At 44.4% G+C, this 24,923-nt stretch overlaps 1 protein-coding gene across 6 annotated transcripts in view; it reads right to left on the minus strand.

The window, feature by feature from the left end:
- STARD13 (StAR related lipid transfer domain containing 13) overlaps positions 1-24,923 on the minus strand; it is a 508,748-nt gene that overhangs the window by 232,049 nt on the left and 251,776 nt on the right. The window contains exon 1 of one of the 6 annotated variants that reach the window (XM_056561904.1): positions 9,429-9,737. The exons of the other annotated variants lie outside the window; for them this stretch is intronic. Coding sequence (XP_056417879.1) covers positions 9,429-9,552 — 124 coding nt within the window. The 5' untranslated portion in view covers positions 9,553-9,737. Of the gene's footprint in view, positions 1-9,428; positions 9,738-24,923 lie in introns of those variants that run through there. 6 annotated transcript variants of the gene reach the window in all.

A 24,923-nucleotide genomic window follows, 5' to 3' on the forward strand; every position in this document is an offset into this window, starting at 1 on the left:
TGGGATGGGTATGGATTTGTGGCTTCTTGAGTTGAAGGAGACAGTGGAGAGGGCATTGAGGCTGTGGAGGAACGGGGACAAGTAAGGGGTCACTTGTCCCCGTTGTGGCGGGGTCAGGAGAGGAATCTGGGGAGGCACCAGTGGATGGGCATGGTATGTTGGATGGTGTGGAGGTGGGCTGGGAGCGGTTCCCAGCCAGAAGGTGGAATTCGGGTTGGTGGGCTTCACAAAATGGTGCTCCTGTGCAGGTGAGCTACGGCTAGGAGCAAGTGAAGATCCCATCACCTGTGGTCTGGTAACGGTGCCCCTCAGGTTCTTCTCCTGCGCTAATAGACATCCTAAGGTTAGGACAGGTTATATTGTTATGTATGACGTTCATACATCGGTTTACAATGTTGTAATTGATTATTTATGTTATTTAATAAATGGGCTGCTGTGGCCTTTGTTTAACCAACACATGTCTTATGTCATTTATGGGAGGGAATAAGCTAAAATTAAGTTAAAGGTGTTAAATGATAGATGATCTGGTGGGGGTCTTAGCAGCTATAATATCCCCTAGTCAAGAAAGCCCTGGAGGGGACAGAATGGGAACGGAGGGGCCCCATGACAGGGGTATTATGCGGGAAGGTAAGGGTTAAATGTGAGGAGTTTAGAGGAGGGAGCTAGGGAAGCGCGGGCTTTTAGTGAGGGAGTAGGGAGGAGTTAAGGAGGGTATATAGGTGAGGGCATTGATACGGGGGTCACAATCTGCGTGGCTGAAGAAGTGTCCCGCCCGCCCGCCCTTAATTTTGTCACAGTGGCGGGGTCAGGAGAGGAATCTGGGGAGGCACCAGTGGATGGGCATGGTATGTTGGATGGTGTGGAGGTGGGCTGGGAGCGGTTCCCAGCCAGAAGGTGGAATTCGGGTTGGTGGGCTTCACAAAATGGTGCTCCTGTGCAGGTGAGCTACGGCTAGGAGCAAGTGAAGATCCCATCACCTGTGGTCTGGTAACGGTGCCCCTCAGGTTCTTCTCCTGCGCTAATAGATATCCTAATGTTAGGACAGGTTATATTGTTATGTATGACGTTCATACATCGGTTTACAATGTTGTAATTGATTATTTATGTTATTTAATAAATGGGCTGCTGTGGCCTTTGTTTAACCAACACATGTCTTATGTCATTTATGGGAGGGAATAAGCTAAAATTAAGTTAAAGGTGTTAAATGATAGATGATCTGGTGGGGGTCTTAGCAGCTATAATATCCCCTAGTCAAGCTATTAATGTCAAAACCTTGGCAACAAAAGTGAGTATACAAAAGATATCTCAGTCATCTAGGTTATATAAGTGAAATTAGTGGAGAAAGATAAGTGTAAAAATATATGTGATATTAAGAACCAGGTACAGTGGTCCCTCAACATACGATGGTAATTCGTTCCAAACGACCCATCGTTTGTCGAATCCATCGTATGTTGAGGGATTCGTGCAATGTAAAAAGTGCATTTAATACTTACCTGTCCCCGCCGCTCCAGACCGCGACCTCATCGCTCCCGATGCTGTCCTGCTGCTCCGGCGTCTTCTTCGAGATCCTCCGGCTTCTTCCGCATCTTCTCCGGGGTCCACGCCTCTATTTCTGGTGACGTTATTACGTTGCGGCGTGCGCAGCGATGTAATAATGACGCCGGAAAGCAAGGCCCGGACCCCGGAGAAGATGCAGAAGACGCCGGAGGATCGCGAAGTGGACCCAGAGCAGTGGGGATAGGTAAGTGAACCTGTCCGGGATGCTTAAACTGCTATCAGACAGCAGCTTAAGCATTTTGCATTGTCGGATAGCAGTTAATGTGATGGCCCCGACATATAAAAGCATCGTATGTCGATTTGATCATATGTCGGGGCCATTGCATGTCGGGGGGTTACTGTATATAGTTAATGGTATATAGTAAGTAAATTGGATGTTATTCTATGCAACTAAGTAACATAAATGGATACAATATAAATACATTTATTAAGATATTGGTGTACTAGGCGGTGTAGTAACAGGGCCCTTGTGACTCACAACCAATACATATAATCATTTGTATAAAATACAATCATAAAACAATAAGAATATATAAAATGCTGCTAGTATATATCTACTTTGTTCAGAATGAGCTGGGATCTAGAATATAACCAGCCCTAGAACGGTAACTGTCTTTGTGTGATACAGCTTGGACAGTACTTTTTAGGGCAAGCTGGGATTTGTAGTCTCCGTGGGTAAAGTCTTTAGCAAATATCCATATATAGCATCTACCCACTGGATATATTCGTTGGTGATAAAGTAGATAACAAATGTGGGTAGTGACTGTTATTGCCGGTATTTGCAGGGCATGCTGGGATTTATAGTCTCCACAAGTGAGATTGTTGATGGTATAGTGGATAAAAACCAAAAAATAGCAGCAGTTAATGTCCGTTGTGCAGCACTGGCAGGATCCTCTGTTAACCGCCGAACAAATGGACTGATAATCCGAAGGTAGAAAACAAGATAGATCTTAACCGCTCCTGTGTGAGTCCTCTCCCCGCAATGTAACTGTCCAATGGGGATTCACTAGTTTGCGCATGCGGCACTAGCTGGTACAGGCATAATTCGCGGACTGCGCCCCTTCCTGGAGATTAGCGATCTGCGTCGCTTCATTGGTAGAATCGTGGACTGCGCCGCTCCAATAGGTAGAATGATGAGTGATAGGAGATGTGCGAGGTGGGACAGCGTCCTCGTGGATGCCTGGCAGGATGTTGGTGTTTTTACACACCAGATGTAGGAAAGGGAGTTAGAACTGAGATACTAATAGTAGTAAAAGGCCTCAATGTAGCTTTAAAATAGATCAATTGGCTGGACGCGTTTCAGGATAGACATAATTTCTTCAGCAGCCTATGTGGAATACAAGATAAGGAGGAATACAACATAATGATGCTGAAGAAATTATGTCTATCCTGAAACGCGTCCAGCCAATTGATCTATTTTAAACCTACATTGCTGCCTTTTACTACTATTAGTATCTCAGTTTTTCATACTATTAGTATCTCAGTAACTCCCTTTCCTACATCTGGTGTGTAAAAACACCAACATCCTGCCAGGCATCCACGAGGACGCTGTCCCACCTCGCACATCTCCTATCACTCATCATTCTACCTATTGGAGCGGCGCAGTCCACGATTCTACCAACGAAGCGATGCAGATCGCTAATCTCCAGGAAGGGGCGCAGTCCGCGAATTATGCCTTTACCAGCTAGTGCCGCATGCGCAAACTAGCGAATCCCCATCGGACAGTTACATTGCGGGGAGAGGACTCACACAGGAGCGGTTAAGATCTATCTTGCTTTCTACCTTCGGATTATCAGTCTATTTGTTCGGCGGCTAACAGAGGATCCTGCCAGTGCTGCACAACGGCATTAACTGCTGCTATTTTTTGGTTTTTATCCACTATACCATCAACAATCTCACTTGCAGAGACTATAAATCCCAGCATGCCCTGCAAATACTGGCAATAACAGTCACTACCCACATTTGTTATCTACTATACCACCAACAAATATATCCAGTGGGTATATGCTATATGCGGATATTTGCTAAAGACTTTACCCACGGAGACTACAAATCCCAGCTTGCCCTAAAAATTACTGTCCAAGCTGTATCACACAAAGGCAGTTACTGTTCTAGGGCTGGATAAGCAGCATTTTATATATTCTTATTGTTCTATGATTGTATTTTATACAAATGATTATATGTATTGGTTGTGAGTCACAAGGGCCCTGTTACTACACCGCCTAGTACACCAATATCTTAATAAATGTATTTATATTGTATCCATTTATGTTACTTATTTGCAAAGAATATTATCCAACTTACTTAATACTGTATTTTCCAATACCATTACCTATATACCTGCTTCTTAATATCACATATTTTTTATATTTTTTATTTTTAGGCTTACATTTCTCCACTAATTTCACTTATACAGTTTAACCTAGAGGACTGAGATATCTTTTGTTTTCTCACTTTGTCTATACATTCCCGGTGTGTGGGAGTCCATCCCAGTAACCTCAGTTATATTTAGAATAAGGCTGGGTTCACACCACGTTTTTGCAATACAGTTCCCGTATACGTTTTCAATTTGAAAACCGTACGGAACCGTATTGAAAACCGTATGCATGGACTCTACATTGAAAACCGTATGCCAACCGTAGCCTACCACGGTTTTTGGTCCGGGTGAAAAACCGTATTGAAACGTATACGTTTTATTTTAACATGGGAGTCAATGCGTACATTTCCATCCGGTTTTTGCCATAAGTTTTTTTCTTGGAATTTCAATCAAACAAGTGAAACTTTATTCATAATGGAATGAAAAGTTAAAAATGTATAAAAATTTTTCTTAAAAAACCGATGCAACCGGACATCATTTTTCAAACCGTATACGGTTATCAACAGTATATGAATTAAAATTAGTACACAAGTTTTGATACAGTTTAGTCAGGTTTTGAGGAATCAGTTTTTTATCAAAAATCTGATATGGAAAAACACATGGTGTGAACCCAGCCTAAGTGAGCTGCACCCACCCCATACCTATAAAAGTGAGTATACCCCTAAGTGGGAATGTCCAAATTGTCCCCAATTAGCCATTTTCCCTCTCAGTGTCATGTGACTTGCTTGTGTTACATGGTTTTAGGTGTGAATGGGGAGCAGGTGTCTAACAGTGCAACTGTCATGTGGAAATACTCCCTTAAACTAAGCACTGTATGATGATGTGTAGATGTCTTTGGCTGCCTTGCATACCATTGGCTGCTTAATTGGTGGCTTTATCTTGTTTACGGTCAGGAAAAGTCAGATGGGCGTGGCTAGGGGTCTGCACTGCTACGGGGCTGCCACGCCTCTTTCTGATACGACACACAGGTCCTTAGCACATGTGCCGACCATCTCTAATACCCCGCTTGAGAGATGTCTCAGCGAGCACCCGCTCCTAATGCTCCCCAGCTCATAGCGTGTGCACAGTAATAAAGGCAGAGGGAGCGAGCGCTCAGTGAGACATCTCTTCCACGGCATATTAAAGATGGTAGTCAGATTACACATATACACAGATTTATCATTATGTGCTTCATTTCTACATGACAGATGCGCTTTAAATTAACTTGTAGTTATAGCTCTCATTCTCTAATACTGGTCATTCGAAGTTCAACATGGCACAGCATGGAAAAGAACTCAGACCATACATCACACAGTATATCAAATTGGTCTGCATAGCTGTCTTCCCAGAAGGAACCACAAATAAGCCCAAGTTGCAACATGACACAAATCTTTTAAACTTTTTTTGTTATCACTTTTCAACATTTACAAAGGCTATTTTTTCACTATTTGTAGTTACTTCACTATTTTTAGACACCATGTCATTATTCCTGTTGCAACTCCCAAGAAAGGAGATTTTTTTTAAAGAGTTGGTTAAAGCCATTGCGTTTTCCATTACCTCCATGTGCATTCTAATACCATCACTCATCTGCCAACAAAAAGGGATTCTTTATGCAGCTTTATTTTTGTGTTAAAAACCATACAATCTGCTAGTGCAGTGCGTTTATTCAAGCTATTAGTTACCATGAGTTATCACATGCTGCCGTAATTTGGCATTAACTTAGCCTTAAAATCACTTTAAAACTACCGTAATTCATTCCTAGGTGACCCTAGCAGTGTAATGCAGGGCTTTTGAGCTCTAAGGCAGTGTTACGGCTCGTTCACATGAGCTGATTTCTTTTCAAACCCACAGTGGATCTCCCACAGCAGATTTTCGCCAGCAGAATCTCCGCTGTTAAAAATCCACTGCAGACCCTATTGACTTCAATGGGGTCTGCGGCGGATTCCGCCCTGTGCACAGTACAGCAGAATCCCATTGAAATCAATAGGACTATTCAGTAATAAGTACAAATAGTGAGCCAAATAGTAAAATGCATATATCTCAAGAACAGTTGGGGGAGTAATGAGTGGGATTCATCAGAAAATCAACTATCATTTAAGCTTTTAACCAAAAAATGGGAACCCATCCTATTACTAACAATAGGAGAAATTAGGTAAAAATGTTATATTTAGTACTTGCTGATCATGGCATTCTCATATACAAAGTGAAGGTTCACTAAAGGGTAGAATGTTGATGTCATCATGTAGATAAAAAGTGTTAAAATTTAAATTAATTTTTTGTAGTGTTTTTCCAAACTGGTGTGTTTTAGTAAATGCATTTTCTCACATGATAAATGCAGCACACACATTTACACACATTGACACACATTTTTGTAAGAGACCCTATGGAGATCTATGGGAGAAAAATGGCACATACTGCCTGTCCCCCATTAAAGTCAATTGGAGCCCTTTGTTTGACATGATGTGGGTTTTGATGTGGAAATAAAAACAGTTTTTTTGTCGTTAGCAAAAACTTTAGATAATACTATTTAAATGTAAAAATGTAGATAATACTATATTATTATTTGTAATATACATTGGTTAAAAATGTGTATATTTTTGGGTGAAATAATGCTCTATGAGTTCAAATACAAGAAGTGAGGGTGGAGCAAGCAAGGCTCTGTGTAGGTTCCTGGCTTGTCAATTATCTAGATGTGTGAGCAGGGAGCATGTCACAGAGCCTCACTGTACAGAGCCCTGCTTGTCCTCAGTGTACAGAGCCCTGCATGTCCTCAGTGTACAGAGCCCAGCTTGTCCTCAGTGTACAGAGCCCTGCTTGTCCTCAGTGTACAGAGCCTTGCCTGTCCTCAGTGTACAGAGCCCTGCTTGTCCTCAGTGTACAGAGTCCTGCTTGTCCTCAGTGTACAGAGCCCTGCATGTCCTCAGTGTACAGAGCCCAGCTTGTCCTCAGTGTACAGAGCCCTGCTTGTCCTCAGTGTACAGAGCCTTGCCTGTCCTCAGTGTACAGAGCCCTGCTTGTCCTCAGTGTACAGAGTCCTGCTTGTCCTCAGTGTACAGAGCCCTGCTTGTCCTCAGTGTACACAGCCCTGCTTGTCCTCAGTGTACAGAGACCTACTTGTCCTCAGTGTACAGAGCCCTGCTTGTCCTCAGTGTACACAGCCCTGCTTGTCCTCAGTGTACAGAGCCCTGCCTGTCCTCAGTGTACAGAGCCCTGCTTGTCCTCAGTGTACAGAGCCCTGCTTGTCCTCAGTGTACACAGCCCTGCTTGTCCTCAGTGTACAGAGCCCTGCCTGTCCTCAGTGTACAGAGCCCTGCTTGTCCTCAGTGTACAGAGCTCTGCTTGTCCACCCACACTTCTTGTATTTAGTCTCTTTACAAAGACATACAGGCAATAGCTGCAGGGACAAAAATATACACATTCTTTAATCAATGTTCATGTACATTACAAATACAGTATACATATAAAGGTATTTTCTACATTATATAAAAGTTTTTTGATAATGACAGGTACACTTTAAAAGAGTTATCATTAGACTGTGTTCACACAACAAAATTTCTGAGAGGAATGTAGCAGAAAAATTTCCGCTCAGAATTTTTTCCCCTTTTATTTCCTCTATGATGGAGCCTGAAGAAAACTGCCCAGAAAATGCATGTTTCCCAAACATGTTGCACAGGAATAAGAATATTAAAAATAAAAGTAATCAATGCACCAAAAAAAAAAAAAATCTGTAAAAAAGTGGTATCACCAGCCATTCCATAGAAAGATCTTGTGGACAGATTAAAGTATGAGATGTATCAATCATATTGTAGAATGTGTGCATTTGTAATCTGAAAAAACTGGCAAACATTTTGGAAAATTTAAACTTAAAATTAAAAAATTGAAAATTTAGGTTTCCTAAATTTGAATATGAGTAATGACATAAGTCTATGAGCATGAAATAAACCCCTTTTAAGGACCTACATAAGACTCTGCAAGAAATCATTTTAATCTAGATATAATGATGCGCACTGAAGGGAAACTGATTGTAGAACTGATCTCATTCATTTGAAAGGGGCAGTTCACATTCATCCGGCTTCTCAAGTTGTGACACCGGATAGTGAAACACGCCGTATGGCCGCCGGACAGGGGAACGCATCATGCTGTGTTCTCCTGTCTGGCATGCACAATAAATTAAGCCAGCTACTATACAACTGATGCGAACTGATGAATGTCTGGCATCAGTTGTGGTGTCAGTTGCGGCGATTTTCAACTGAGGCGAACGCCAGACATATAATTCTAGCCTAACAGATGAGACTGCATATGTTATTCTATTGTGATTGACATAACACATTAAATATGATTGACATAACACAATGTATTCTATGTCATCTGATGATTACTTTATAGATCAGTGTTACCAAACCAAGGTGCCTCCAGCTATTGCAAAACTACAACTTCCAGCATGCCCGGACCACCGAAGGCTGTCCGGGCATTCTGGGAGTTGTAGTTTTGCAACAGATGTCTTAGTATGAAGCTAGTTTTAGATTACAATACAGAGTTCCATTACTTAATAATGAACCTAGTGCAGGTTCGAAACGCGTCATTTTATGGAATAGATCTCTAAGGCTTTGGCTGTCCATGCATGCTGGGAGTTGTAGTTTTGCAACAGATGTCTTAGTATGAAGCTAGTTTTATATTACAATACAGAGCTCCAATGCTTAATAATGAACCCAGTGCAGGTTCGAAATGCGTCGTTTTATGGAATAGATCTCTAAGGCTTTGGCTGTCCGTGCATGCTGGGAGTTGTAGTTTTGCAACAGATGTCTTAGTAGGAAACTAGTTTGATATTACAATACAGAGATCCATAGCTTGACAATGAACCCAGTGCGGGTTCGAAACTCGTTTTATGGAATAAATCTCTAAGCCTTTGGCTGTCCAGGCATGCTGATAATTGTAGTATTACAACAGCTGGAGGCACCCTGGTTGGGAACCATTAATCTAGATTCACCTGTCTTTAACTCTCTATGACCAAAACCATACTACAGGTTCACACTACAGAGTTACCATGATGTTTTTTTCTATTACCAGCAGTTTCAAACAGTGGCCCTCCAGATGTTGCAAAACTACAACCCCCAGCATTCCCGGACATCTGCTGACAGTATGGAGACCACCGCATCAAACAACCTATTCAACCTGCTGAGTGCATCTATTGCTACTATAGATGTTGGTTGTTCCATATTTACTTTATTCGTTCTGATCGTCCATCCTAAAAATAACTGGAAGATGCAAAGAAAATGCTGCAAGGACGCTGCATAGGACACACAAATCTCACTGGTCTGCCATAGTGCAGTCACCTTGTCAGCATGCAGACACTGTTATATACTGACACTGCGAAACGTAAGTGTCAAGTCATTGTTAAATTTAAAAAAATTTAAAAAAGGAACAAACTAAATCCTGAAGAAAAAAAAAAAAAAAAGACCACTAGACGCAAGTATCGTTTTACTGCATTGTGTCTGGATGCAGGGGACAGACTGACCTGCCAGGCGCTTTTCCCGGATATTTTTCCACAGCAGGTCCCAAGCCTTGGTGGTGGAGTCCTTCAATTGCTCGCTCAGAGACCTCCTCAGCAGAAATTTGGCTGATCTTCTCTTGGATGTCATTGTAAATCCCACAGCATTACTGCACTTGACTTGGGGAATGCAGCAGCTAGATAGAGAAACGCAGGTCCCAGGAGGAGGTGTGATACACCAACAAGCCAGTGTGCCCTGCAGTGCCTTGTGCTCTCAGCACTTCTTCAAAGCCCAGATACATTGTTACACCACAGAGGTTCCCCACACTGCATCTCCTACTGACACTTTCTCTCCAGTGCTCCTGCGCCCTCCCCCTCGCCTTCCCTGTAGCCCCCCCTTTACTACAGCAGCGATTCCTACCCTGAAAGAGAAAGACACCGAAAATCCCAGACCAGATGTTCAGCCATGAAAGTTTCCAGTCTGATACAAGGAAACCTTTTCCTTTATCCTTCAATTACCTTCCAAGCCTGCCTTCAGCTTTATTGACTTACCCTATCTCTCCAGACAGCAGCAGTAGAGGTCATCAAACTATTATTAGCCAATAACCTATTTCCACTGTTCACCTGCCATACTTTATACGTTGTAGCTACAGTCATCAATATATATATATATATATATATATATATATATATATATATATATATATATACACACACAGTGAAATCTCCCTTAGTGGACACCTCCCAATAGTGGACAGTTTTAAATTCCCCGGCAGAGTCCCATAAGACTTAATGTATTTGCACCCTCCGAATAGGGGACATTCCCAATAGTGGAAGAGGACACACCCAATAGGGGACAACCAGGCTTATGTGCTGGCCCTACCTTGTACACAGGGTCGCCGTCAGGGGGTACAGCCAATACCCCAGTAAGGGGCCCAGACTCCCAGGAGGTACAGGCCTCCACTGCAGCCCCCTGCAGCAGCCCCAGCACAGAAGCAGAAGACCTCAGTGGGCTTCTGTACATCCGCCGGGTACATCATTCACCCCCTCCTTCCCGGATCCCTCCATGCCACTTTATTCCCCTGTGTCAAATAATCCCCCCACCCCTTTTTACCCCCTGTGCCCATTCATTTCCACTTGATCCCCCCTTTGCTGTTTCATTCCCCCTTTATCCCCTGTGCCACTTCATAAAGAGGGGGAGATTAATTTACACAGAGGGTAATAAAGGGGGAATGAGATGGCACAGGGGGAATCAAAGGGAAAGGATGTGGCAGGGGGTAAGGGGGGATAATTTGGCACAAGGCATAAGGTGGCACAGGGTATAAAGGGTGGATGAAATGATTGGGGGGATAAGAGGTGATTAAACTTCATTGTAAGATTGTACTGTAATATTGCTTTTTATCATGTTTTATAGGTAATTACAGTAGAGTGAGTACAGTACAATATTCAGACATTTAGAACGTTTTTTAAGCCTTTTTTCCCAATAGCGGACATCTCTCAATAGGGGACACTTTTTTATTCCATGTGAGTGTCCACCTAGAGCGCCCACTTGATGGGGGGAGCTGCTCTACCTGCCGCAAGAAAGTTAGGCAACCAGCATCGGAACCACTCGCACAGCCAGAAGCATGAGGAGGAGGTTTGTTACAGTGTATCACCCCAGTAGTAAAGTAATTACATGAGGAGAAGGTTTGTTACAGTGTGTCACCCCAGTAGTAAATTGGGGCATGTTAAAGGGCCTGCCAATGGGTGGAGTCAAGGGGCGGCAAAATTATCTTTTGCCTAGGGTGGCAAAAATCCTTGCATCAGCCCTGTATATATATATATATATATATATATATATATATATATATATATATATACACATACATACATACATACACTGCAACACAATGTTACTCCAAGTCAATGACACTTCTGTGAAATCACACTGTCCTCTCAGGAAGCAACACTGATTGACAATCAATTTCACATGCTGTTGTGCAAATGGAACAGACAACAGGTGGAAATTATAGGCAATTAGCAAGACAGCCCCCAAAAAAGGAGTGGTTCTGCAGGTGGTGACCACATACCACTTCTCAGTTCCTATTCCTGATGTTTTGGTCACTTTTGAATGCTGGTGGTGCTTTCACTCTAGTGGTAGCATGAGACGGAGTCTACAACCCACACAAGTGACACAGGTAGTGCAGCTCATTCAGGATAGCACATCAATGCGAGCTGTGGCAAGAAGGTTTGCTGTCTCTGTCAGCGCAGTGTCCAGAGCATGGAGGCACTACCAGGAGACAGGCAAGTATATCAGGAGACATGGAGGAGGCCGTAGGAGGGCAACAATCCAGCAGCAGGACTGCTACCTCCGCCTTTGTGCAAGGAGGAGCAGAAGGAGCACCGGCAGAGCTCTGCAAAATGACCTCCGACAGGCCACAAATGTGCATGTGTCCACTCAACCAGTCAGAAACAGACTCCATCAGGGTGGTATGAGGACCTGATGTCCACAGGTGGGGGTTGGGCCGTGCAGGACGTCTGGCATTTGCCAGAGAACACCAAGATTGGCAAATTCGCCACTGGCGCCCTGTGCTCTTCACAGATGAAAGCAGACTCACACTGAGCACACGCGACAGACGTAGCAGAGTCTGGAGACGCCATGGAGAACGTTCTGCTTCCTGCAACATCCTCCAGCATGACCGGTTTGACAGTGGGTCAGTAATGTTGTGGGGTGGCATTTCTTTGGGGGGCCGCACAGCTCTCCATGTGCTTGCCAAAGGTAGCCTGACTGCCATTAAGTACCGAGATGAGATCCTCAGACCCCTTGTGAGACCATATGCTGGTGCGGTTGGCCCTGGGTTTCTCCTAATGCAAGACAATGCTAGACCTCATGTGGTTGGAGTGTGTCAGGGTCTCCCCCTGTTGTTTCCAGAATGTTGTGTATACTGCTTGAACCCCTTAGGGACTCAGCCTATTTTCACCTTAAAGACTCAGCAAATTTTTGTTTTTGCATTTTCGCTTTTTCCTTCTTCCCTTCTAAAAAAATCAACGCTTTCAATTTTGCACCTACAGACCCATATAAGTGCTTGTATTTTGGGTCACCAATTGTACTTTGCAATGATATCACTTATTTTATAATATAACCTGTGGCGAAACAAAAAAAAAAACATTTTCTGTGGGATGAAATAAAAAAAAAAAAGGCATTTTGTAACTTTTGGGGGCTCCCGTTTCTACGCAGTGCAATATTTGGTAAAAAAATGACAGCTTATATTTATTCTGCAGGTCCATACAGTTACAAGAATTTTCAATTTATATAGTTATTTTATTTTAATACAAAAAAAAAAATATAAACTACATGCACCAAAATTTGTTAGTTTAACCCCTTAAGGACCGGAGGTTTTTCCGTTTTTGCATTTTCGTTTTTTGCTCCTTGCCTTTAAAAAATCATAACTCTTTCAAATTTACACCTAAAAATCCATATGATGGCTTATTTTTTGCGCCACCAATTCTACTTTGTAATGACGTCAGTCATTTTGCCCAAAAATCTATGGTGAAGCGGGAAAAAAAATCATTGTGCGACAAAATTTAAAAAAAAACGCTGTTTTGTAACTTTTGGGGGCTTCCGTTTCTACGTAGTACATTTTTCGGTAAAAATGACACCTGATATGTATTCTGTAGGTCCATACGATTAAAATGATACCCTACTTATATAGGTTTGATTTTGTCGGACTTCTGGAAAAAATCATAACTACATGCAGGAAAATTAATACGTTTAAAATTGTCATCTTCTGACCCCTATAACTTTTTTATTTTTCCGTGTATGGGGCGGTATGAGGGCTCATTTTTTGCGCCGTGATCTGAAGTTTTTAACGGTACCATTTTTGCATTGATAGGACTTATTGATCGCTTTTTATTCATTTTTTCATGATATAAAAAGTGACCAAAAATGCACTATTTTGGACTTTGGAATTTTTTTGCGCGCACGCCATTGACCGTGCGGTTTAATTAACGATATATTTTTATAATTCGGACATTTCCGCACGCGGCGATACCATTTATGTTTATTTTTATTTTTATTTACACTGTGTTTTTTCTTTTATGGGAAAAGGGGGGTGATTCAAACTTTTAATAGGGAAGGGGTTAAATGATGTTTATTCACTTTTTTTTTCCACTTTTTTTTTGCAGTGTTATAGGTCCCATAGGGACCTATAACACTGCACACACTGATCTTTTACATTGATCACTGGTTTCTCATAAGAAACCAGTGATCGATGATTCTGCCGCATGACTGCTCATGCCTGGATCTCAGGCACTGAGCAGTCATTCGGCGATCGGACAGCGAGGAGGCAGGTAGGGGCCCTCCCGCTGTCCTGTCAGCTGTTCGGGATGCCGCGATTTCACCGCGGCTATCCCGAACAGCCCACTGAGCTAGCCGGCATGCTTTCGGTTTCACTTTAGACGCGGCGTTCAACTTTGAACGCCGCGTCTAAAGGGTTAATAGCGCGCGGCACAGCGATCAATGCCGCGCGCTATTAGCCACGGGTCCCGGCCGTTGTTAGAGGCCGGGCCCGACCCGCTATGACGCGGGGCCACGCCGTGGCCCCGCGTTATAGATCGGGAGTGGACACATGACGTTCCAGTACGTCATGTGTCCTTAAGGGGTTAAAATTGGCATTATATAACCCCCTATAACTTTTTTATTTTTCCGTGTACAGGGCGGTATGAGGGCTCACTTTTTGCGCCATCATCTGTAGTTTTTATTGGTAGCATTTTTGCTTTGATGGGACTTGTACGCCCTGAATAGAGCAGAGGACCTGTGAGAGGTTGTCTCAAGGACCTGTGAGTCTGTCACATGTTATGTTATGCAGTCACATGATTTGTTGCCACATGTTCTCCCAGAGAGCACCAGCTTAACCTATGACCCGCAGCTTGACCAATGGGCTTTAGTCCAGCCCCCTACTATATAAAGGGGCGGCCATTACAATTTCTCTCAGACTCTTCCTTTACTGAGAACCAGCCAGTACAGATATCTCCAGCTACCTGGAAGGCCACAAAGCTACAGTCATTTCAGTAAGTCAAAAGTCTATGTCTGCTGTCACTACTAGTAATCAAGTCCTGCATATAGTCAAGCCTCAAGATAATTGTCTCAAGTTTATTACAAGTATAATTGGACCCAGCAAGCTGCGAGGTCTTCTGAGTTCCTGGCCACCTCTCTGGGATTCTGGCCTAGCTGTGAAGATAATAACATCTGTCTTAACTCAGCAAGGCCTCCGTTAAACCATAACTTGGTTGTGGGCTCTCCTTTCACTACCTAGGCATTGGAATAGCGGAGATACCGTTCGTGTGGTTCCAGAACCCAAAAACCATTCCGGCATCACGAACATTAGGGGTTAACAACACCTTGCCCCAGGGGTAAATACCATCTGCCCCAGGGGTAAATACTATCTTGCCCCTCTACCTACACTGCTACACACCTTGGTCCCGCCCTACACCGTGGGTCACCACATATACATATGCAAAATCATAGAATATTGCAAGAGAAATGTAGAGAAATGCTTTTTTGACTTGATTAAGGAAGGACTCACGAAAGTTTGTCCCTACAAAATATTGTTAGTCCAATAATAAAAGGTATTAGGCTACCGGGGAGAATAGCGGGTGAAAAAATACTGCTTTCGCCATTATTTTCTCCCGCTGAAAAACAGCGGCACCAGACGGACCCCCATTGACTATAATGGGGACCATCTGAACCAGCTGTTGCCTGTTACACCCCATCAAAAAAAAAAAGTAGAGTGTTTGACGACCGTTCTTGACAGGGAGCAACGGTAGTGTGAAAGTAGCCTTACAAGATTCTGCAACACTCTATGATTTTGCATCCGCATCACTGGACTAATATGCTACTTATATCTATGTGTCTGTCTGTCTGTCTAAAATGTATCTATTTCATATCTATCTGTCTAAAATCTATCTAATAACTATCTATCTCTCATATCTATCTATCTCATATCTATCTTTTTTATCTATCTATCTCTCATATCTATCTCATATCTATCTTTCTATCTGTCTATTATCTATCTCATATCCATCTATCTATTTATTAATTTATCTATCTCATATCTATCTTATCTCTCTCATATCTCTATCTATCTCATATCTATCTCATATCTATCTATCTATCTATCTATCTCATATCTATCTATCTTTCTCATATCTATCTATCTCATATCTATCTATCTCATATCTATCTATCTCATATTTATCTATCTATCTATCTCATATCTATATCTATCTATTTGTCTAATATCTATCTATATTTATATTTATTTTTTAAGTTATATTCTTTTTCCTAATTACTTTTTGCTAGGATTTCCATGCAAATAGATCTCACAGAAGCGGAAAGAATTTCCTTGGAGTCTATATTATAAACATGAATGCATTTTATTACCCTGCATGTGCATAGCATAAAACATTCACTTATGTCTGTCGGGTCGTATCCATGGAACAGGGTCTACTTCAGCTGTTGCAAAACTACAACTCCCAGCATGCCCAGACAGCCTTTGGCAAATTTTGAAAGACAGCAGACTAGGCTGTTTTCAGCTTCCCAAAGATTTAAGTGGCCTTAAACAGGCTAGAGATGGCCAGGAAGCCATGGTAAAAGTAAGGCTGTGTTCACATGGCAGAATTGGCACATGGCATTGATATTCCGCACGGACATTCTGCAGCAGCAGAGTCCCATTGAGTTCTGCTGCTCTGTTCACATGGCAAATTTTACTGAAATCCTGATTCCGGCATCTCAAAAACATTGGAGGAGATTTATCAAAATCTGTGTAGAGGAAAAGTTGACCAGTTTCCCAAGGCAACCAATCAGATTGCTGCTTTCATTTTTAAAAGGGCTTCTACAAAAATGTGATTGGTTGCTATGGGCAACTGGTCAACTGTTCCTCTACGCTGGTTTTGATAAATCTCCCCCCCATTGAACCTGTTTAATGTTTTTGCAGATTCCGCTTGAAAATGCATTGCCGTCTATGAGACGACACATTTCTGAGCTGTCCTAGTGCCGGTATATTCTGCTGACGCTCCGCCGTCCATGCAATGTCCGCATTGGAAATTTTCCATGCGGACATTCCACTGTGTGAACATAGCCTAAGTGTAGAAAGTTAGTGTAAATTAGCCGTGGGCCATTAATGCAATATGCACAACTTTAGTTTAGTTTTTCTTTTTACAGCTTATTTGTTCACATTCATATCATTTCCAGGATACGCACTTTGTTACATCACATAAGTCATATTTAGACTACATAGAGACTTTCGCCATGAGAGACACCAAATGTCATGTCAAAATAAATACTTTGAGTTGCAACAACTGGACAGGATTTATGCGAAGGTCATCGTCTATAGAAAGAAAAAGTCTATTTAGCTTCATAGACACAAATATGAGCAGCACCAAATGGACTATTATGGAGATTTCAATTACCTAATTGTTAGTTAAATATGATGGGGGTCTTTAGAATCCAGGCTGGTGTGTCCCAACCCGAGTGCCTCCAGCTGTTTCAAAACTACAACTCCCAGCATGTTTAAAAATTAAACATGACAAAATCCCAGTCAAGTCTATGGGATTTTGTGATTAGCAGTTACGACCTGTTAATGCCCGTTATGAATAACGGACGGTATTTTTTGACGAAAGAACATTAGTGCATGTATTGTTTTTTCTCCTGTCACAAAATAACGTTCCTTATTCATAACGGGCATTAACTGGTCATAACGGCTAATCACAAACTCCCATAGACTTGACTGGGATTTTGTAGCGGCCTTTTGGGATTTTCTAACGGCTGCTTAGCGGCCGGTTTTAAGGATTTCCATAACGGAACATTATAACGGGTCTTTAAAACGGAGAAATGATATAGTGTGCAAGCAGCCTTACTTGGTAATAGTAACATAATAACATAGTAACATAGTTCATAAGGTTGGAAAAGACCAGAGTCCATCAAGTTCAACCTATAACCCTAATGAGTTCCTAATGATTCCCTACAGAGTTGATCCAGAGGAAGGCAAAAAACCCTCACACTAGAGGTAAAAATTCCTTCCCGACTCCAAATATGGCATCAGAAGAAATCCCTGGTTCAATGTTCTGTCCCTATAAATCTAGTATACATAACCAGCGATGTTATTATTCTCCAAAAATGCATCCAGACCCTTTTGAACTCTCTTACAGAGTTCACCATGACCACCTCCTCAGGCAGAGAATTCCACAGTCTCACTGCTCTTACAGTAAAGAACCCCCATCTCTGCTGTGTAGAAACCTTCTTTCCTCTAGACGTAGAGGATGCCCCCTTGTTATTGATACAGTCCTGGGTACAAATAGTAACCAACAAAATTCCTTGGGGAGATAAATCCCCTCAGGGTTAACCCTGACTAGAGGCACCCAAAACTATTAATAAAACTTAACTTTTATTCTAACAAATTAAAGTTGTATTCCAGGCAAAAGCTTTTTTTTATATATATATATATATATATATATATATATATATATATATATATATATATATATATCAACTGGCTCCGGAAAGTTAAACAGATTTGTAAATTACTTCTATTAAAAAATCTTAATCCTTCCAATAGTTATTAGCTTCTGAAGTTTTCTGTCTAACTGCTCAATGATGATGTCACGTCCCGGGAGCTGTGCATGATGGAAGAATATCCCCATAGGAACTGCACAGCTCCCAGGACGTGAGTCATCAGAGAGCAGTTAGACAGAAAACAACAACTCAACTTCAGATAACTATTGGAACTATTGGAAGGATTAAGATTTTTTAATAGAAGTAATTTAAAAATCTGTGAAACTTTCTGGAGCCAGTTGATATATAAGAAAAAGTTTTGGCCTGGAATACCCCTTTAATATAGAAAGAAAATTGTGCTCAGTGGCCACTAAAGTGCTACTGTCACGATGCCGGCTGGCAGGTAGTGGACCCTCTGTGCCAGAGAGGGATTGGCGTGGACCGTGCTAGTGGACCGGTTCTAAGCCACTACTGGTTTTCACCAGAGCCCGCCGCAAAGCGGGATGGTCTTGCTGCGGCGGTAGTGACCAGGTCGTATCCACTAGCAACGGCTCACCTCTCTGGCTGCTGAAGATAGGCGCGGTACAAGGGAGTAGGCAGAAGCAAGGTCGGACGTAGCAGAAGGTCGGGGCAGGCAGCAAGGATCGTAGTCAGGGGCAACGGCAGAAGGTCTGGAAACACTGGCAAGGGACACACAAGGAACGCTTTCACTGGCACTAAGGCAACAAGATCCGGCAAGGGAGTGCAAGGGAAGTGAGGTAATATAGGGAGTGCACAGGTGATAACCCTAATTGGAACCACTGCGCCAATCAGCGGCGCAGTGGCCCTTTAAATCGCAGAGACCCGGCGCGCGCGCGCCCTAGGGAGCGGGGCCGCGCGCGCCGGGACAGAACAGACGGGGAGCGAGTCAGGTAGGGGAGCCGGGGTGCGCATCGCGAGCGGGCGCTACCCGCATCGCGAATCGCATCCCGGCTAGCAGCAGGATCGCAGCGCCCCGGGTCAGAGGACGTGACCGGAGCGCTGCAGCGGAGGAGGTGAAGCGAGCGCTCCGGGGAGGAGCGGGAACCCGGAGCGCTCGGCGTAACAGTACCCCCCCCCTTGGGTCTCCCCCTCTTCTTGGAGCCTGAGAACCTGAGGAGCAGACTTTTGTCAAGGATGTTGTCCTCAGGTTCCCAGGATCTCTCTTCAGGACCACAACCCTCCCAGTCTACTAAAAAAAAATTTTTCCCTCTGACCTTTTTGGCAGCCAAAATCTCCTTGACCGAGAAGACGTCCGAGGAGCCGGAAACAGGAGTGGGAGGAACAGATTTGGGAGAAAAACGGTTGAGGATGAGTGGTTTGAGAAGAGAGACGTGAAAGGCATTAGGGATACGAAGAGAAGGAGGAAGAAGAAGTTTATAAGAGACAGGATTAATTTGACACAAAATTTTGAAAGGACCAAGATAGCGTGGTCCCAACTTGTAGCTAGGGACACGGAAGCGGACATATTTAGCGGAGAGCCATACCTTGTCTCCAGGGGAAAAAACGGGGGGAGCTCTTCTTTTCTTATCCGCGAACCTCTTCATGCGTGAAGAAGCCTGTAAGAGAGAATTTTGGGTCTCTCTCCATATAATGGAAAGGTCACGAGAAATTTCATCCACAGCGGGCAGACCAGAGGGCAAGGGGGTAGGGAGGGGGGGAAGAGGGTGACGGCCGTACACCACGAAAAATGGGGATTTGGAGGAAGATTCAGAGACCCTGAAGTTATACGAGAATTCGGCCCATGGAAGGAGATCTGCCCAGTCATCCTGGCGGGAGGAAACAAAATGTCGCAAATAATCACCCAGGATCTGGTTAATTCTTTCTACTTGTCCATTGGACTGGGGATGATATGCAGAGGAAAAATTTAATTTAATCTTGAGTTGTTTACAGAGAGCTCTCCAGAATTTAGACACGAATTGGACCCCTCTATCCGAGACAATCTGCGTAGGCAACCCGTGAAGACGAAAAATGTGTACAAAAAATTGTTTAGCCAACTGAGGCGCAGAAGGAAGACCAGGAAGAGGAATGAAATGTGCCATTTTGGAGAATCGATCAACGACCACCCAAATAACAGTGTTGCCACGGGAAGGGGGTAAATCAGTAATAAAATCCATACCAATCAGTGACCAAGGCTGTTCGGGGACAGGCAGAGGATGAAGAAAACCAGCGGGCTTCTGGCGAGGAGTCTTATCCCGGGCACAGATAGTGCAGGCTCGCACAAAGTCCCCAACATCCGTCTCCAGAGTCGGCCACCAATAGAAGCGGGAGATGAGTTGCACAGATTTCTTGATGCCCGCATGACCTGCGAGATGGGAGGAGTGACCCCATTTGAGAATTCCGAGGCGTTGGCGTGGAGAAACAAAGGTCTTTCCTGGAGGAGTCTGCCTGATGGAGGCAGGAGAAGTGGAGATCAGGCAGTCAGGTGGAATGATGTGTTGCGGAGGGAGATCAACTTCTGAGGCATCCGAGGAACGAGAGAGAGCATCGGCTCTAATGTTCTTATCGGCAGGACGAAAGTGAATCTCAAAATTAAATCGGGCAAAGAACAGAGACCACCGGGCCTGGCGAGGATTCAGCCGTTGGGCCGACTGGAGGTAGGAGAGGTTCTTGTGGTCGGTGTAGATAATAACAGGAAATCTTGATCCCTCCAGCAGATGCCTCCATTCCTCAAGTGCTAATTTAATGGCTAGAAGCTCTCGATCCCCGATGGAGTAGTTCCTCTCCGCTGGAGAGAAGGTCCTAGAGAAAAAACCACAAGTGACAGCATGCCCGGAAGGATTTTTTTGTAGAAGAACAGCTCCAGCTCCTACTGAGGAGGCATCAACCTCCAATAGGAAGGGTTTGGAAGGGTCAGGTCTGGAGAGCACGGGAGCCGAAGAAAAGGCAGACTTGAGTTGTTTAAAGGAGTCTTCTGCTTGAGGAGGCCAGGACTTGGGATCAGCATTTTTTTTGGTTAAGGCCACGATAGGAGCCACAATGGTAGAAAAATGTGGAATAAATTGCCTGTAATAATTGGCGAACCCCAAAAAGCGTTGGATAGCACGGAGTCCGGAGGGGCGTGGCCAATTTAAGACGGCAGAGAGTTTGTCTGGATCCATCTGTAGTCCCTGGCCAGAGACCAAATATCCTAGAAAAGGAAGAGATTGGCATTCAAACAGACATTTCTCAATTTTGGCATAGAGTTGGTTGTCACGAAGTCTCTGAAGAACCATACGGACATGCTGGCGGTGTTCTTCTAGATTGGCAGAAAAAATTAGGATATCGTCCAGATATACCACAACACAGGAGTATAATAGATCACGAAAAATTTCATTGACAAAGTCTTGGAAGACGGCAGGGGCATTGCACAGTCCAAAGGGCATGACCAGATACTCAAAGTGTCCATCTCTGGTGTTAAATGCCGTTTTCCACTCGTCCCCCTCTCTGATGCGGATGAGGTTATAGGCGCCTCTTAAGTCCAATTTAGTGAAGATGTGGGCACCTTGGAGGCGATCAAAGAGTTCAGAGATGAGGGGTAAGGGGTAGCGGTTCTTAACCGTGATTTTATTAAGACCGCGGTAGTCAATGCAAGGACGTAGGGAGCCATCTTTTTTGGAGACAAAGAAAAATCCGGCTCCGGCAGGAGAGGAGGATTTACGGATAAAGCCCTTTTTTAGATTCTCCTGGACGTATTCGGACATGGCAAGAGTCTCTGGGGCAGAGAGAGGATAAATTCTGCCCCGGGGTGGAGTAGTACCCGGGAGGAGGTCGATAGGGCAATCATAAGGCCTGTGAGGAGGTAGAGTCTCAGCTTGTTTTTTGCAGAAAACATCCGCGAAGTCCATATAGGCCTTAGGGAGACCGGTTACTGGAGGAACCACAGAGTTACGGCAAGGGTTACTGGGAACCGGTTTTAGACAGTTCTTGGAACAAGAGGACCCCCAACTCTTGATCTCCCCAGTGGACCAATCCAGGGTTGGGGAATGAAGTTGAAGCCAGGGAAGTCCAAGGAGAATCTCCGAGGTGCAATTGGGGAGGACCAAAAGTTCAATCCTCTCATGATGAGATCCGATGCTCATAAGAAGGGGCTCCGTGCGGAAACGTATGGTACAGTCCAATCTTTCATTATTTACACAATTGATGTAGAGGGGTCTGGCGAGACTGGTCACTGGGATGCTGAACCTGTTGACGAGAGAGGCCAAAATAAAATTTCCTGCAGAACCAGAGTCCAAGAAGGCCACTGTAGAGAAGGAGAAGGCAGAGGCAGACATCCGCACAGGCACAGTAAGACGTGGAGAAGCAGAGTAGACATCAAGGACTGTCTCACCCTTGTGCGGAGTCAGCGTACGTCTTTCCAGGCGGGGAGGACGGATAGGACAATCCCTCAGGAAGTGTTCGGTACTAGCACAGTACAGGCAGAGGTTCTCCATACGGCGTCGTGTCCTCTCTTGAGGTGTCAGGCGAGACCGGTCGACCTGCATAGCCTCCACGGCGGGAGGCACAGGAACAGATTGCAGGGGACCAGAGGAGAGAGGAGCCGAGGAGACGAAACGCCTCGTGCGAACAGAGTCCATATCTTGGCGGAGTTCCTGACGCCTTTCAGAAAAACGCATGTCAATGCGAGTGGCTAGGTGAATAAGTTCATGTAGATTAGCAGGAATTTCTCGTGCGGCCAGAACATCTTTAATGTTGCTGGATAGGCCTTTTTTGAAGGTCGCGCAGAGGGCCTCATTATTCCAGGACAATTCTGAAGCAAGTGTACGGAATTGTACGGCATACTCGCCAACGGAAGAATTACCCTGGACCAGGTTCAACAGGGCAGTCTCAGCAGAAGAGGCTCGGGCAGGTTCCTCAAAGACACTTCGGATTTCCGAGAAGAAGGAGTGTACAGAGGCAGTGACGGGGTCATTGCGGTCCCAGAGCGGTGTGGCCCATGACAGGGCTTTTCCGGACAGAAGACTGACTACGAAAGCCACCTTAGACCTTTCAGTGGGAAACAGGTCCGACATCATCTCCAGATGCAGGGAACATTGGGAAAGGAAGCCACGGCAAAACTTAGAGTCCCCATCAAATTTATCCGGCAAGGATAAGCGTATCCCAGGAGCGGCCACTCGCTGCGGAGGAGGTGCAGGAGCTGGCGGAGGAGATGACTGCTGAAGCTGTGGTAGCAACTGTTGTAGCATAACGGTCAGTTGAGACAGCTGTTGGCCTTGTTGCGCAATCTGTTGTGACTGCTGGGCGACCACCGTGGTGAGGTCAGCGACAACTGGCAGAGGAACTTCAGCGGGATCCATGGCCGGATCTACTGTCACGATGCCGGCTGGCAGGTAGTGGACCCTCTGTGCCAGAGAGGGATTGGCGTGGACCGTGCTAGTGGACCGGTTCTAAGCCACTACTGGTTTTCACCAGAGCCCGCCGCAAAGCGGGATGGTCTTGCTGCGGCGGTAGTGACCAGGTCGTATCCACTAGCAACGGCTCACCTCTCTGGCTGCTGAAGATAGGCGCGGTACAAGGGAGTAGGCAGAAGCAAGGTCGGACGTAGCAGAAGGTCGGGGCAGGCAGCAAGGATCGTAGTCAGGGGCAACGGCAGAAGGTCTGGAAACACTGGCAAGGGACACACAAGGAACGCTTTCACTGGCACTAAGGCAACAAGATCCGGCAAGGGAGTGCAAGGGAAGTGAGGTAATATAGGGAGTGCACAGGTGATAACCCTAATTGGAACCACTGCGCCAATCAGCGGCGCAGTGGCCCTTTAAATCGCAGAGACCCGGCGCGCGCGCGCCCTAGGGAGCGGGGCCGCGCGCGCCGGGACAGAACAGACGGGGAGCGAGTCAGGTAGGGGAGCCGGGGTGCGCATCGCGAGCGGGCGCTACCCGCATCGCGAATCGCATCCCGGCTAGCAGCAGGATCGCAGCGCCCCGGGTCAGAGGACGTGACCGGAGCGCTGCAGCGGAGGAGGTGAAGCGAGCGCTCCGGGGAGGAGCGGGAACCCGGAGCGCTCGGCGTAACAGCTACTTTACTATTCAACCCCTCCATAAGGTCATGAATAGGTTTCCTAGTTATAATGTGTCTACAATAATTTTTTGGGGAATGTAATTTAGAATTATAATTTTTCCCGTGCACCGAAATTGCACAGGAAAAATGTATTTATCCAGCATAAACACGTTTTCAGAGACAATACTCTCCTTCCTCAGATTGAAGGCTATCTGAGGAAGGAGAGTATTGTCTCCGAAAACGCGTTCATGTAGGACAGATTTCATCTTTGTTATTTAATCTGGTCCGAATTGTTGGGTCCCTGCATTTTTTGCAGTCCTTGTGGGTTTTCTCTTTTTATGTTCTGCTGCCATAAACATTGTGTGAACATGGCCTTAGGCCTCCTTCATGCAGAGTTCTTTTGTGGCATCTTTATTTTTCGCTTGAAATAAACCAATAACATTTAAAAGCATTGTTTGTATTGCTTTTTATTCTTCAATGTCGGCCTTTTCTTTCTTTCTTTCTTTCTTTTTTTGTTCTTTTTAAACCAAAATTTTTTTGTTTTACCATAAATGTTCTGTGCTAGAAATTGTGCTAAAAGAAAATGGTTACCAAACATCTGTTTCCAAATTCTACAAAAATGATTTATAATTGTTTAGATCAATTTTGTCATTTTTCAAAAAGTCTCATTGGGAGACTGTAAACAGGATAGACAGTATTTGGGAGCGCCACGAAAAAGCCAAAGTATGGCTACAAAGAATGTTTCTCCCTAGAGTATTTAGCACCTACCTCCAATAAATGGATAGACCATTGATTTTATTAAGAACTGTGTAATGCTTTATTTACCTTGAGGGGTTGCCAAATGCCTGTAAATTCCTGTACAATTCGTAGAAAAAAAATTTAACTTTTTTTTTTCCAAAGTCCGTAAAACATGTAAGTTCCCAGAGTGATCCGGAAGAAGCGTGTAACGCGAAACGTTGCTCTATTAGTCTGTACCTGTTTGCCTTGGCACCCGATTC

Source organism: Hyla sarda, chromosome 2 (assembly GCF_029499605.1).
Source record: "Hyla sarda isolate aHylSar1 chromosome 2, aHylSar1.hap1, whole genome shotgun sequence".
Taxonomy (NCBI): domain Eukaryota; kingdom Metazoa; phylum Chordata; class Amphibia; order Anura; family Hylidae; genus Hyla; species Hyla sarda.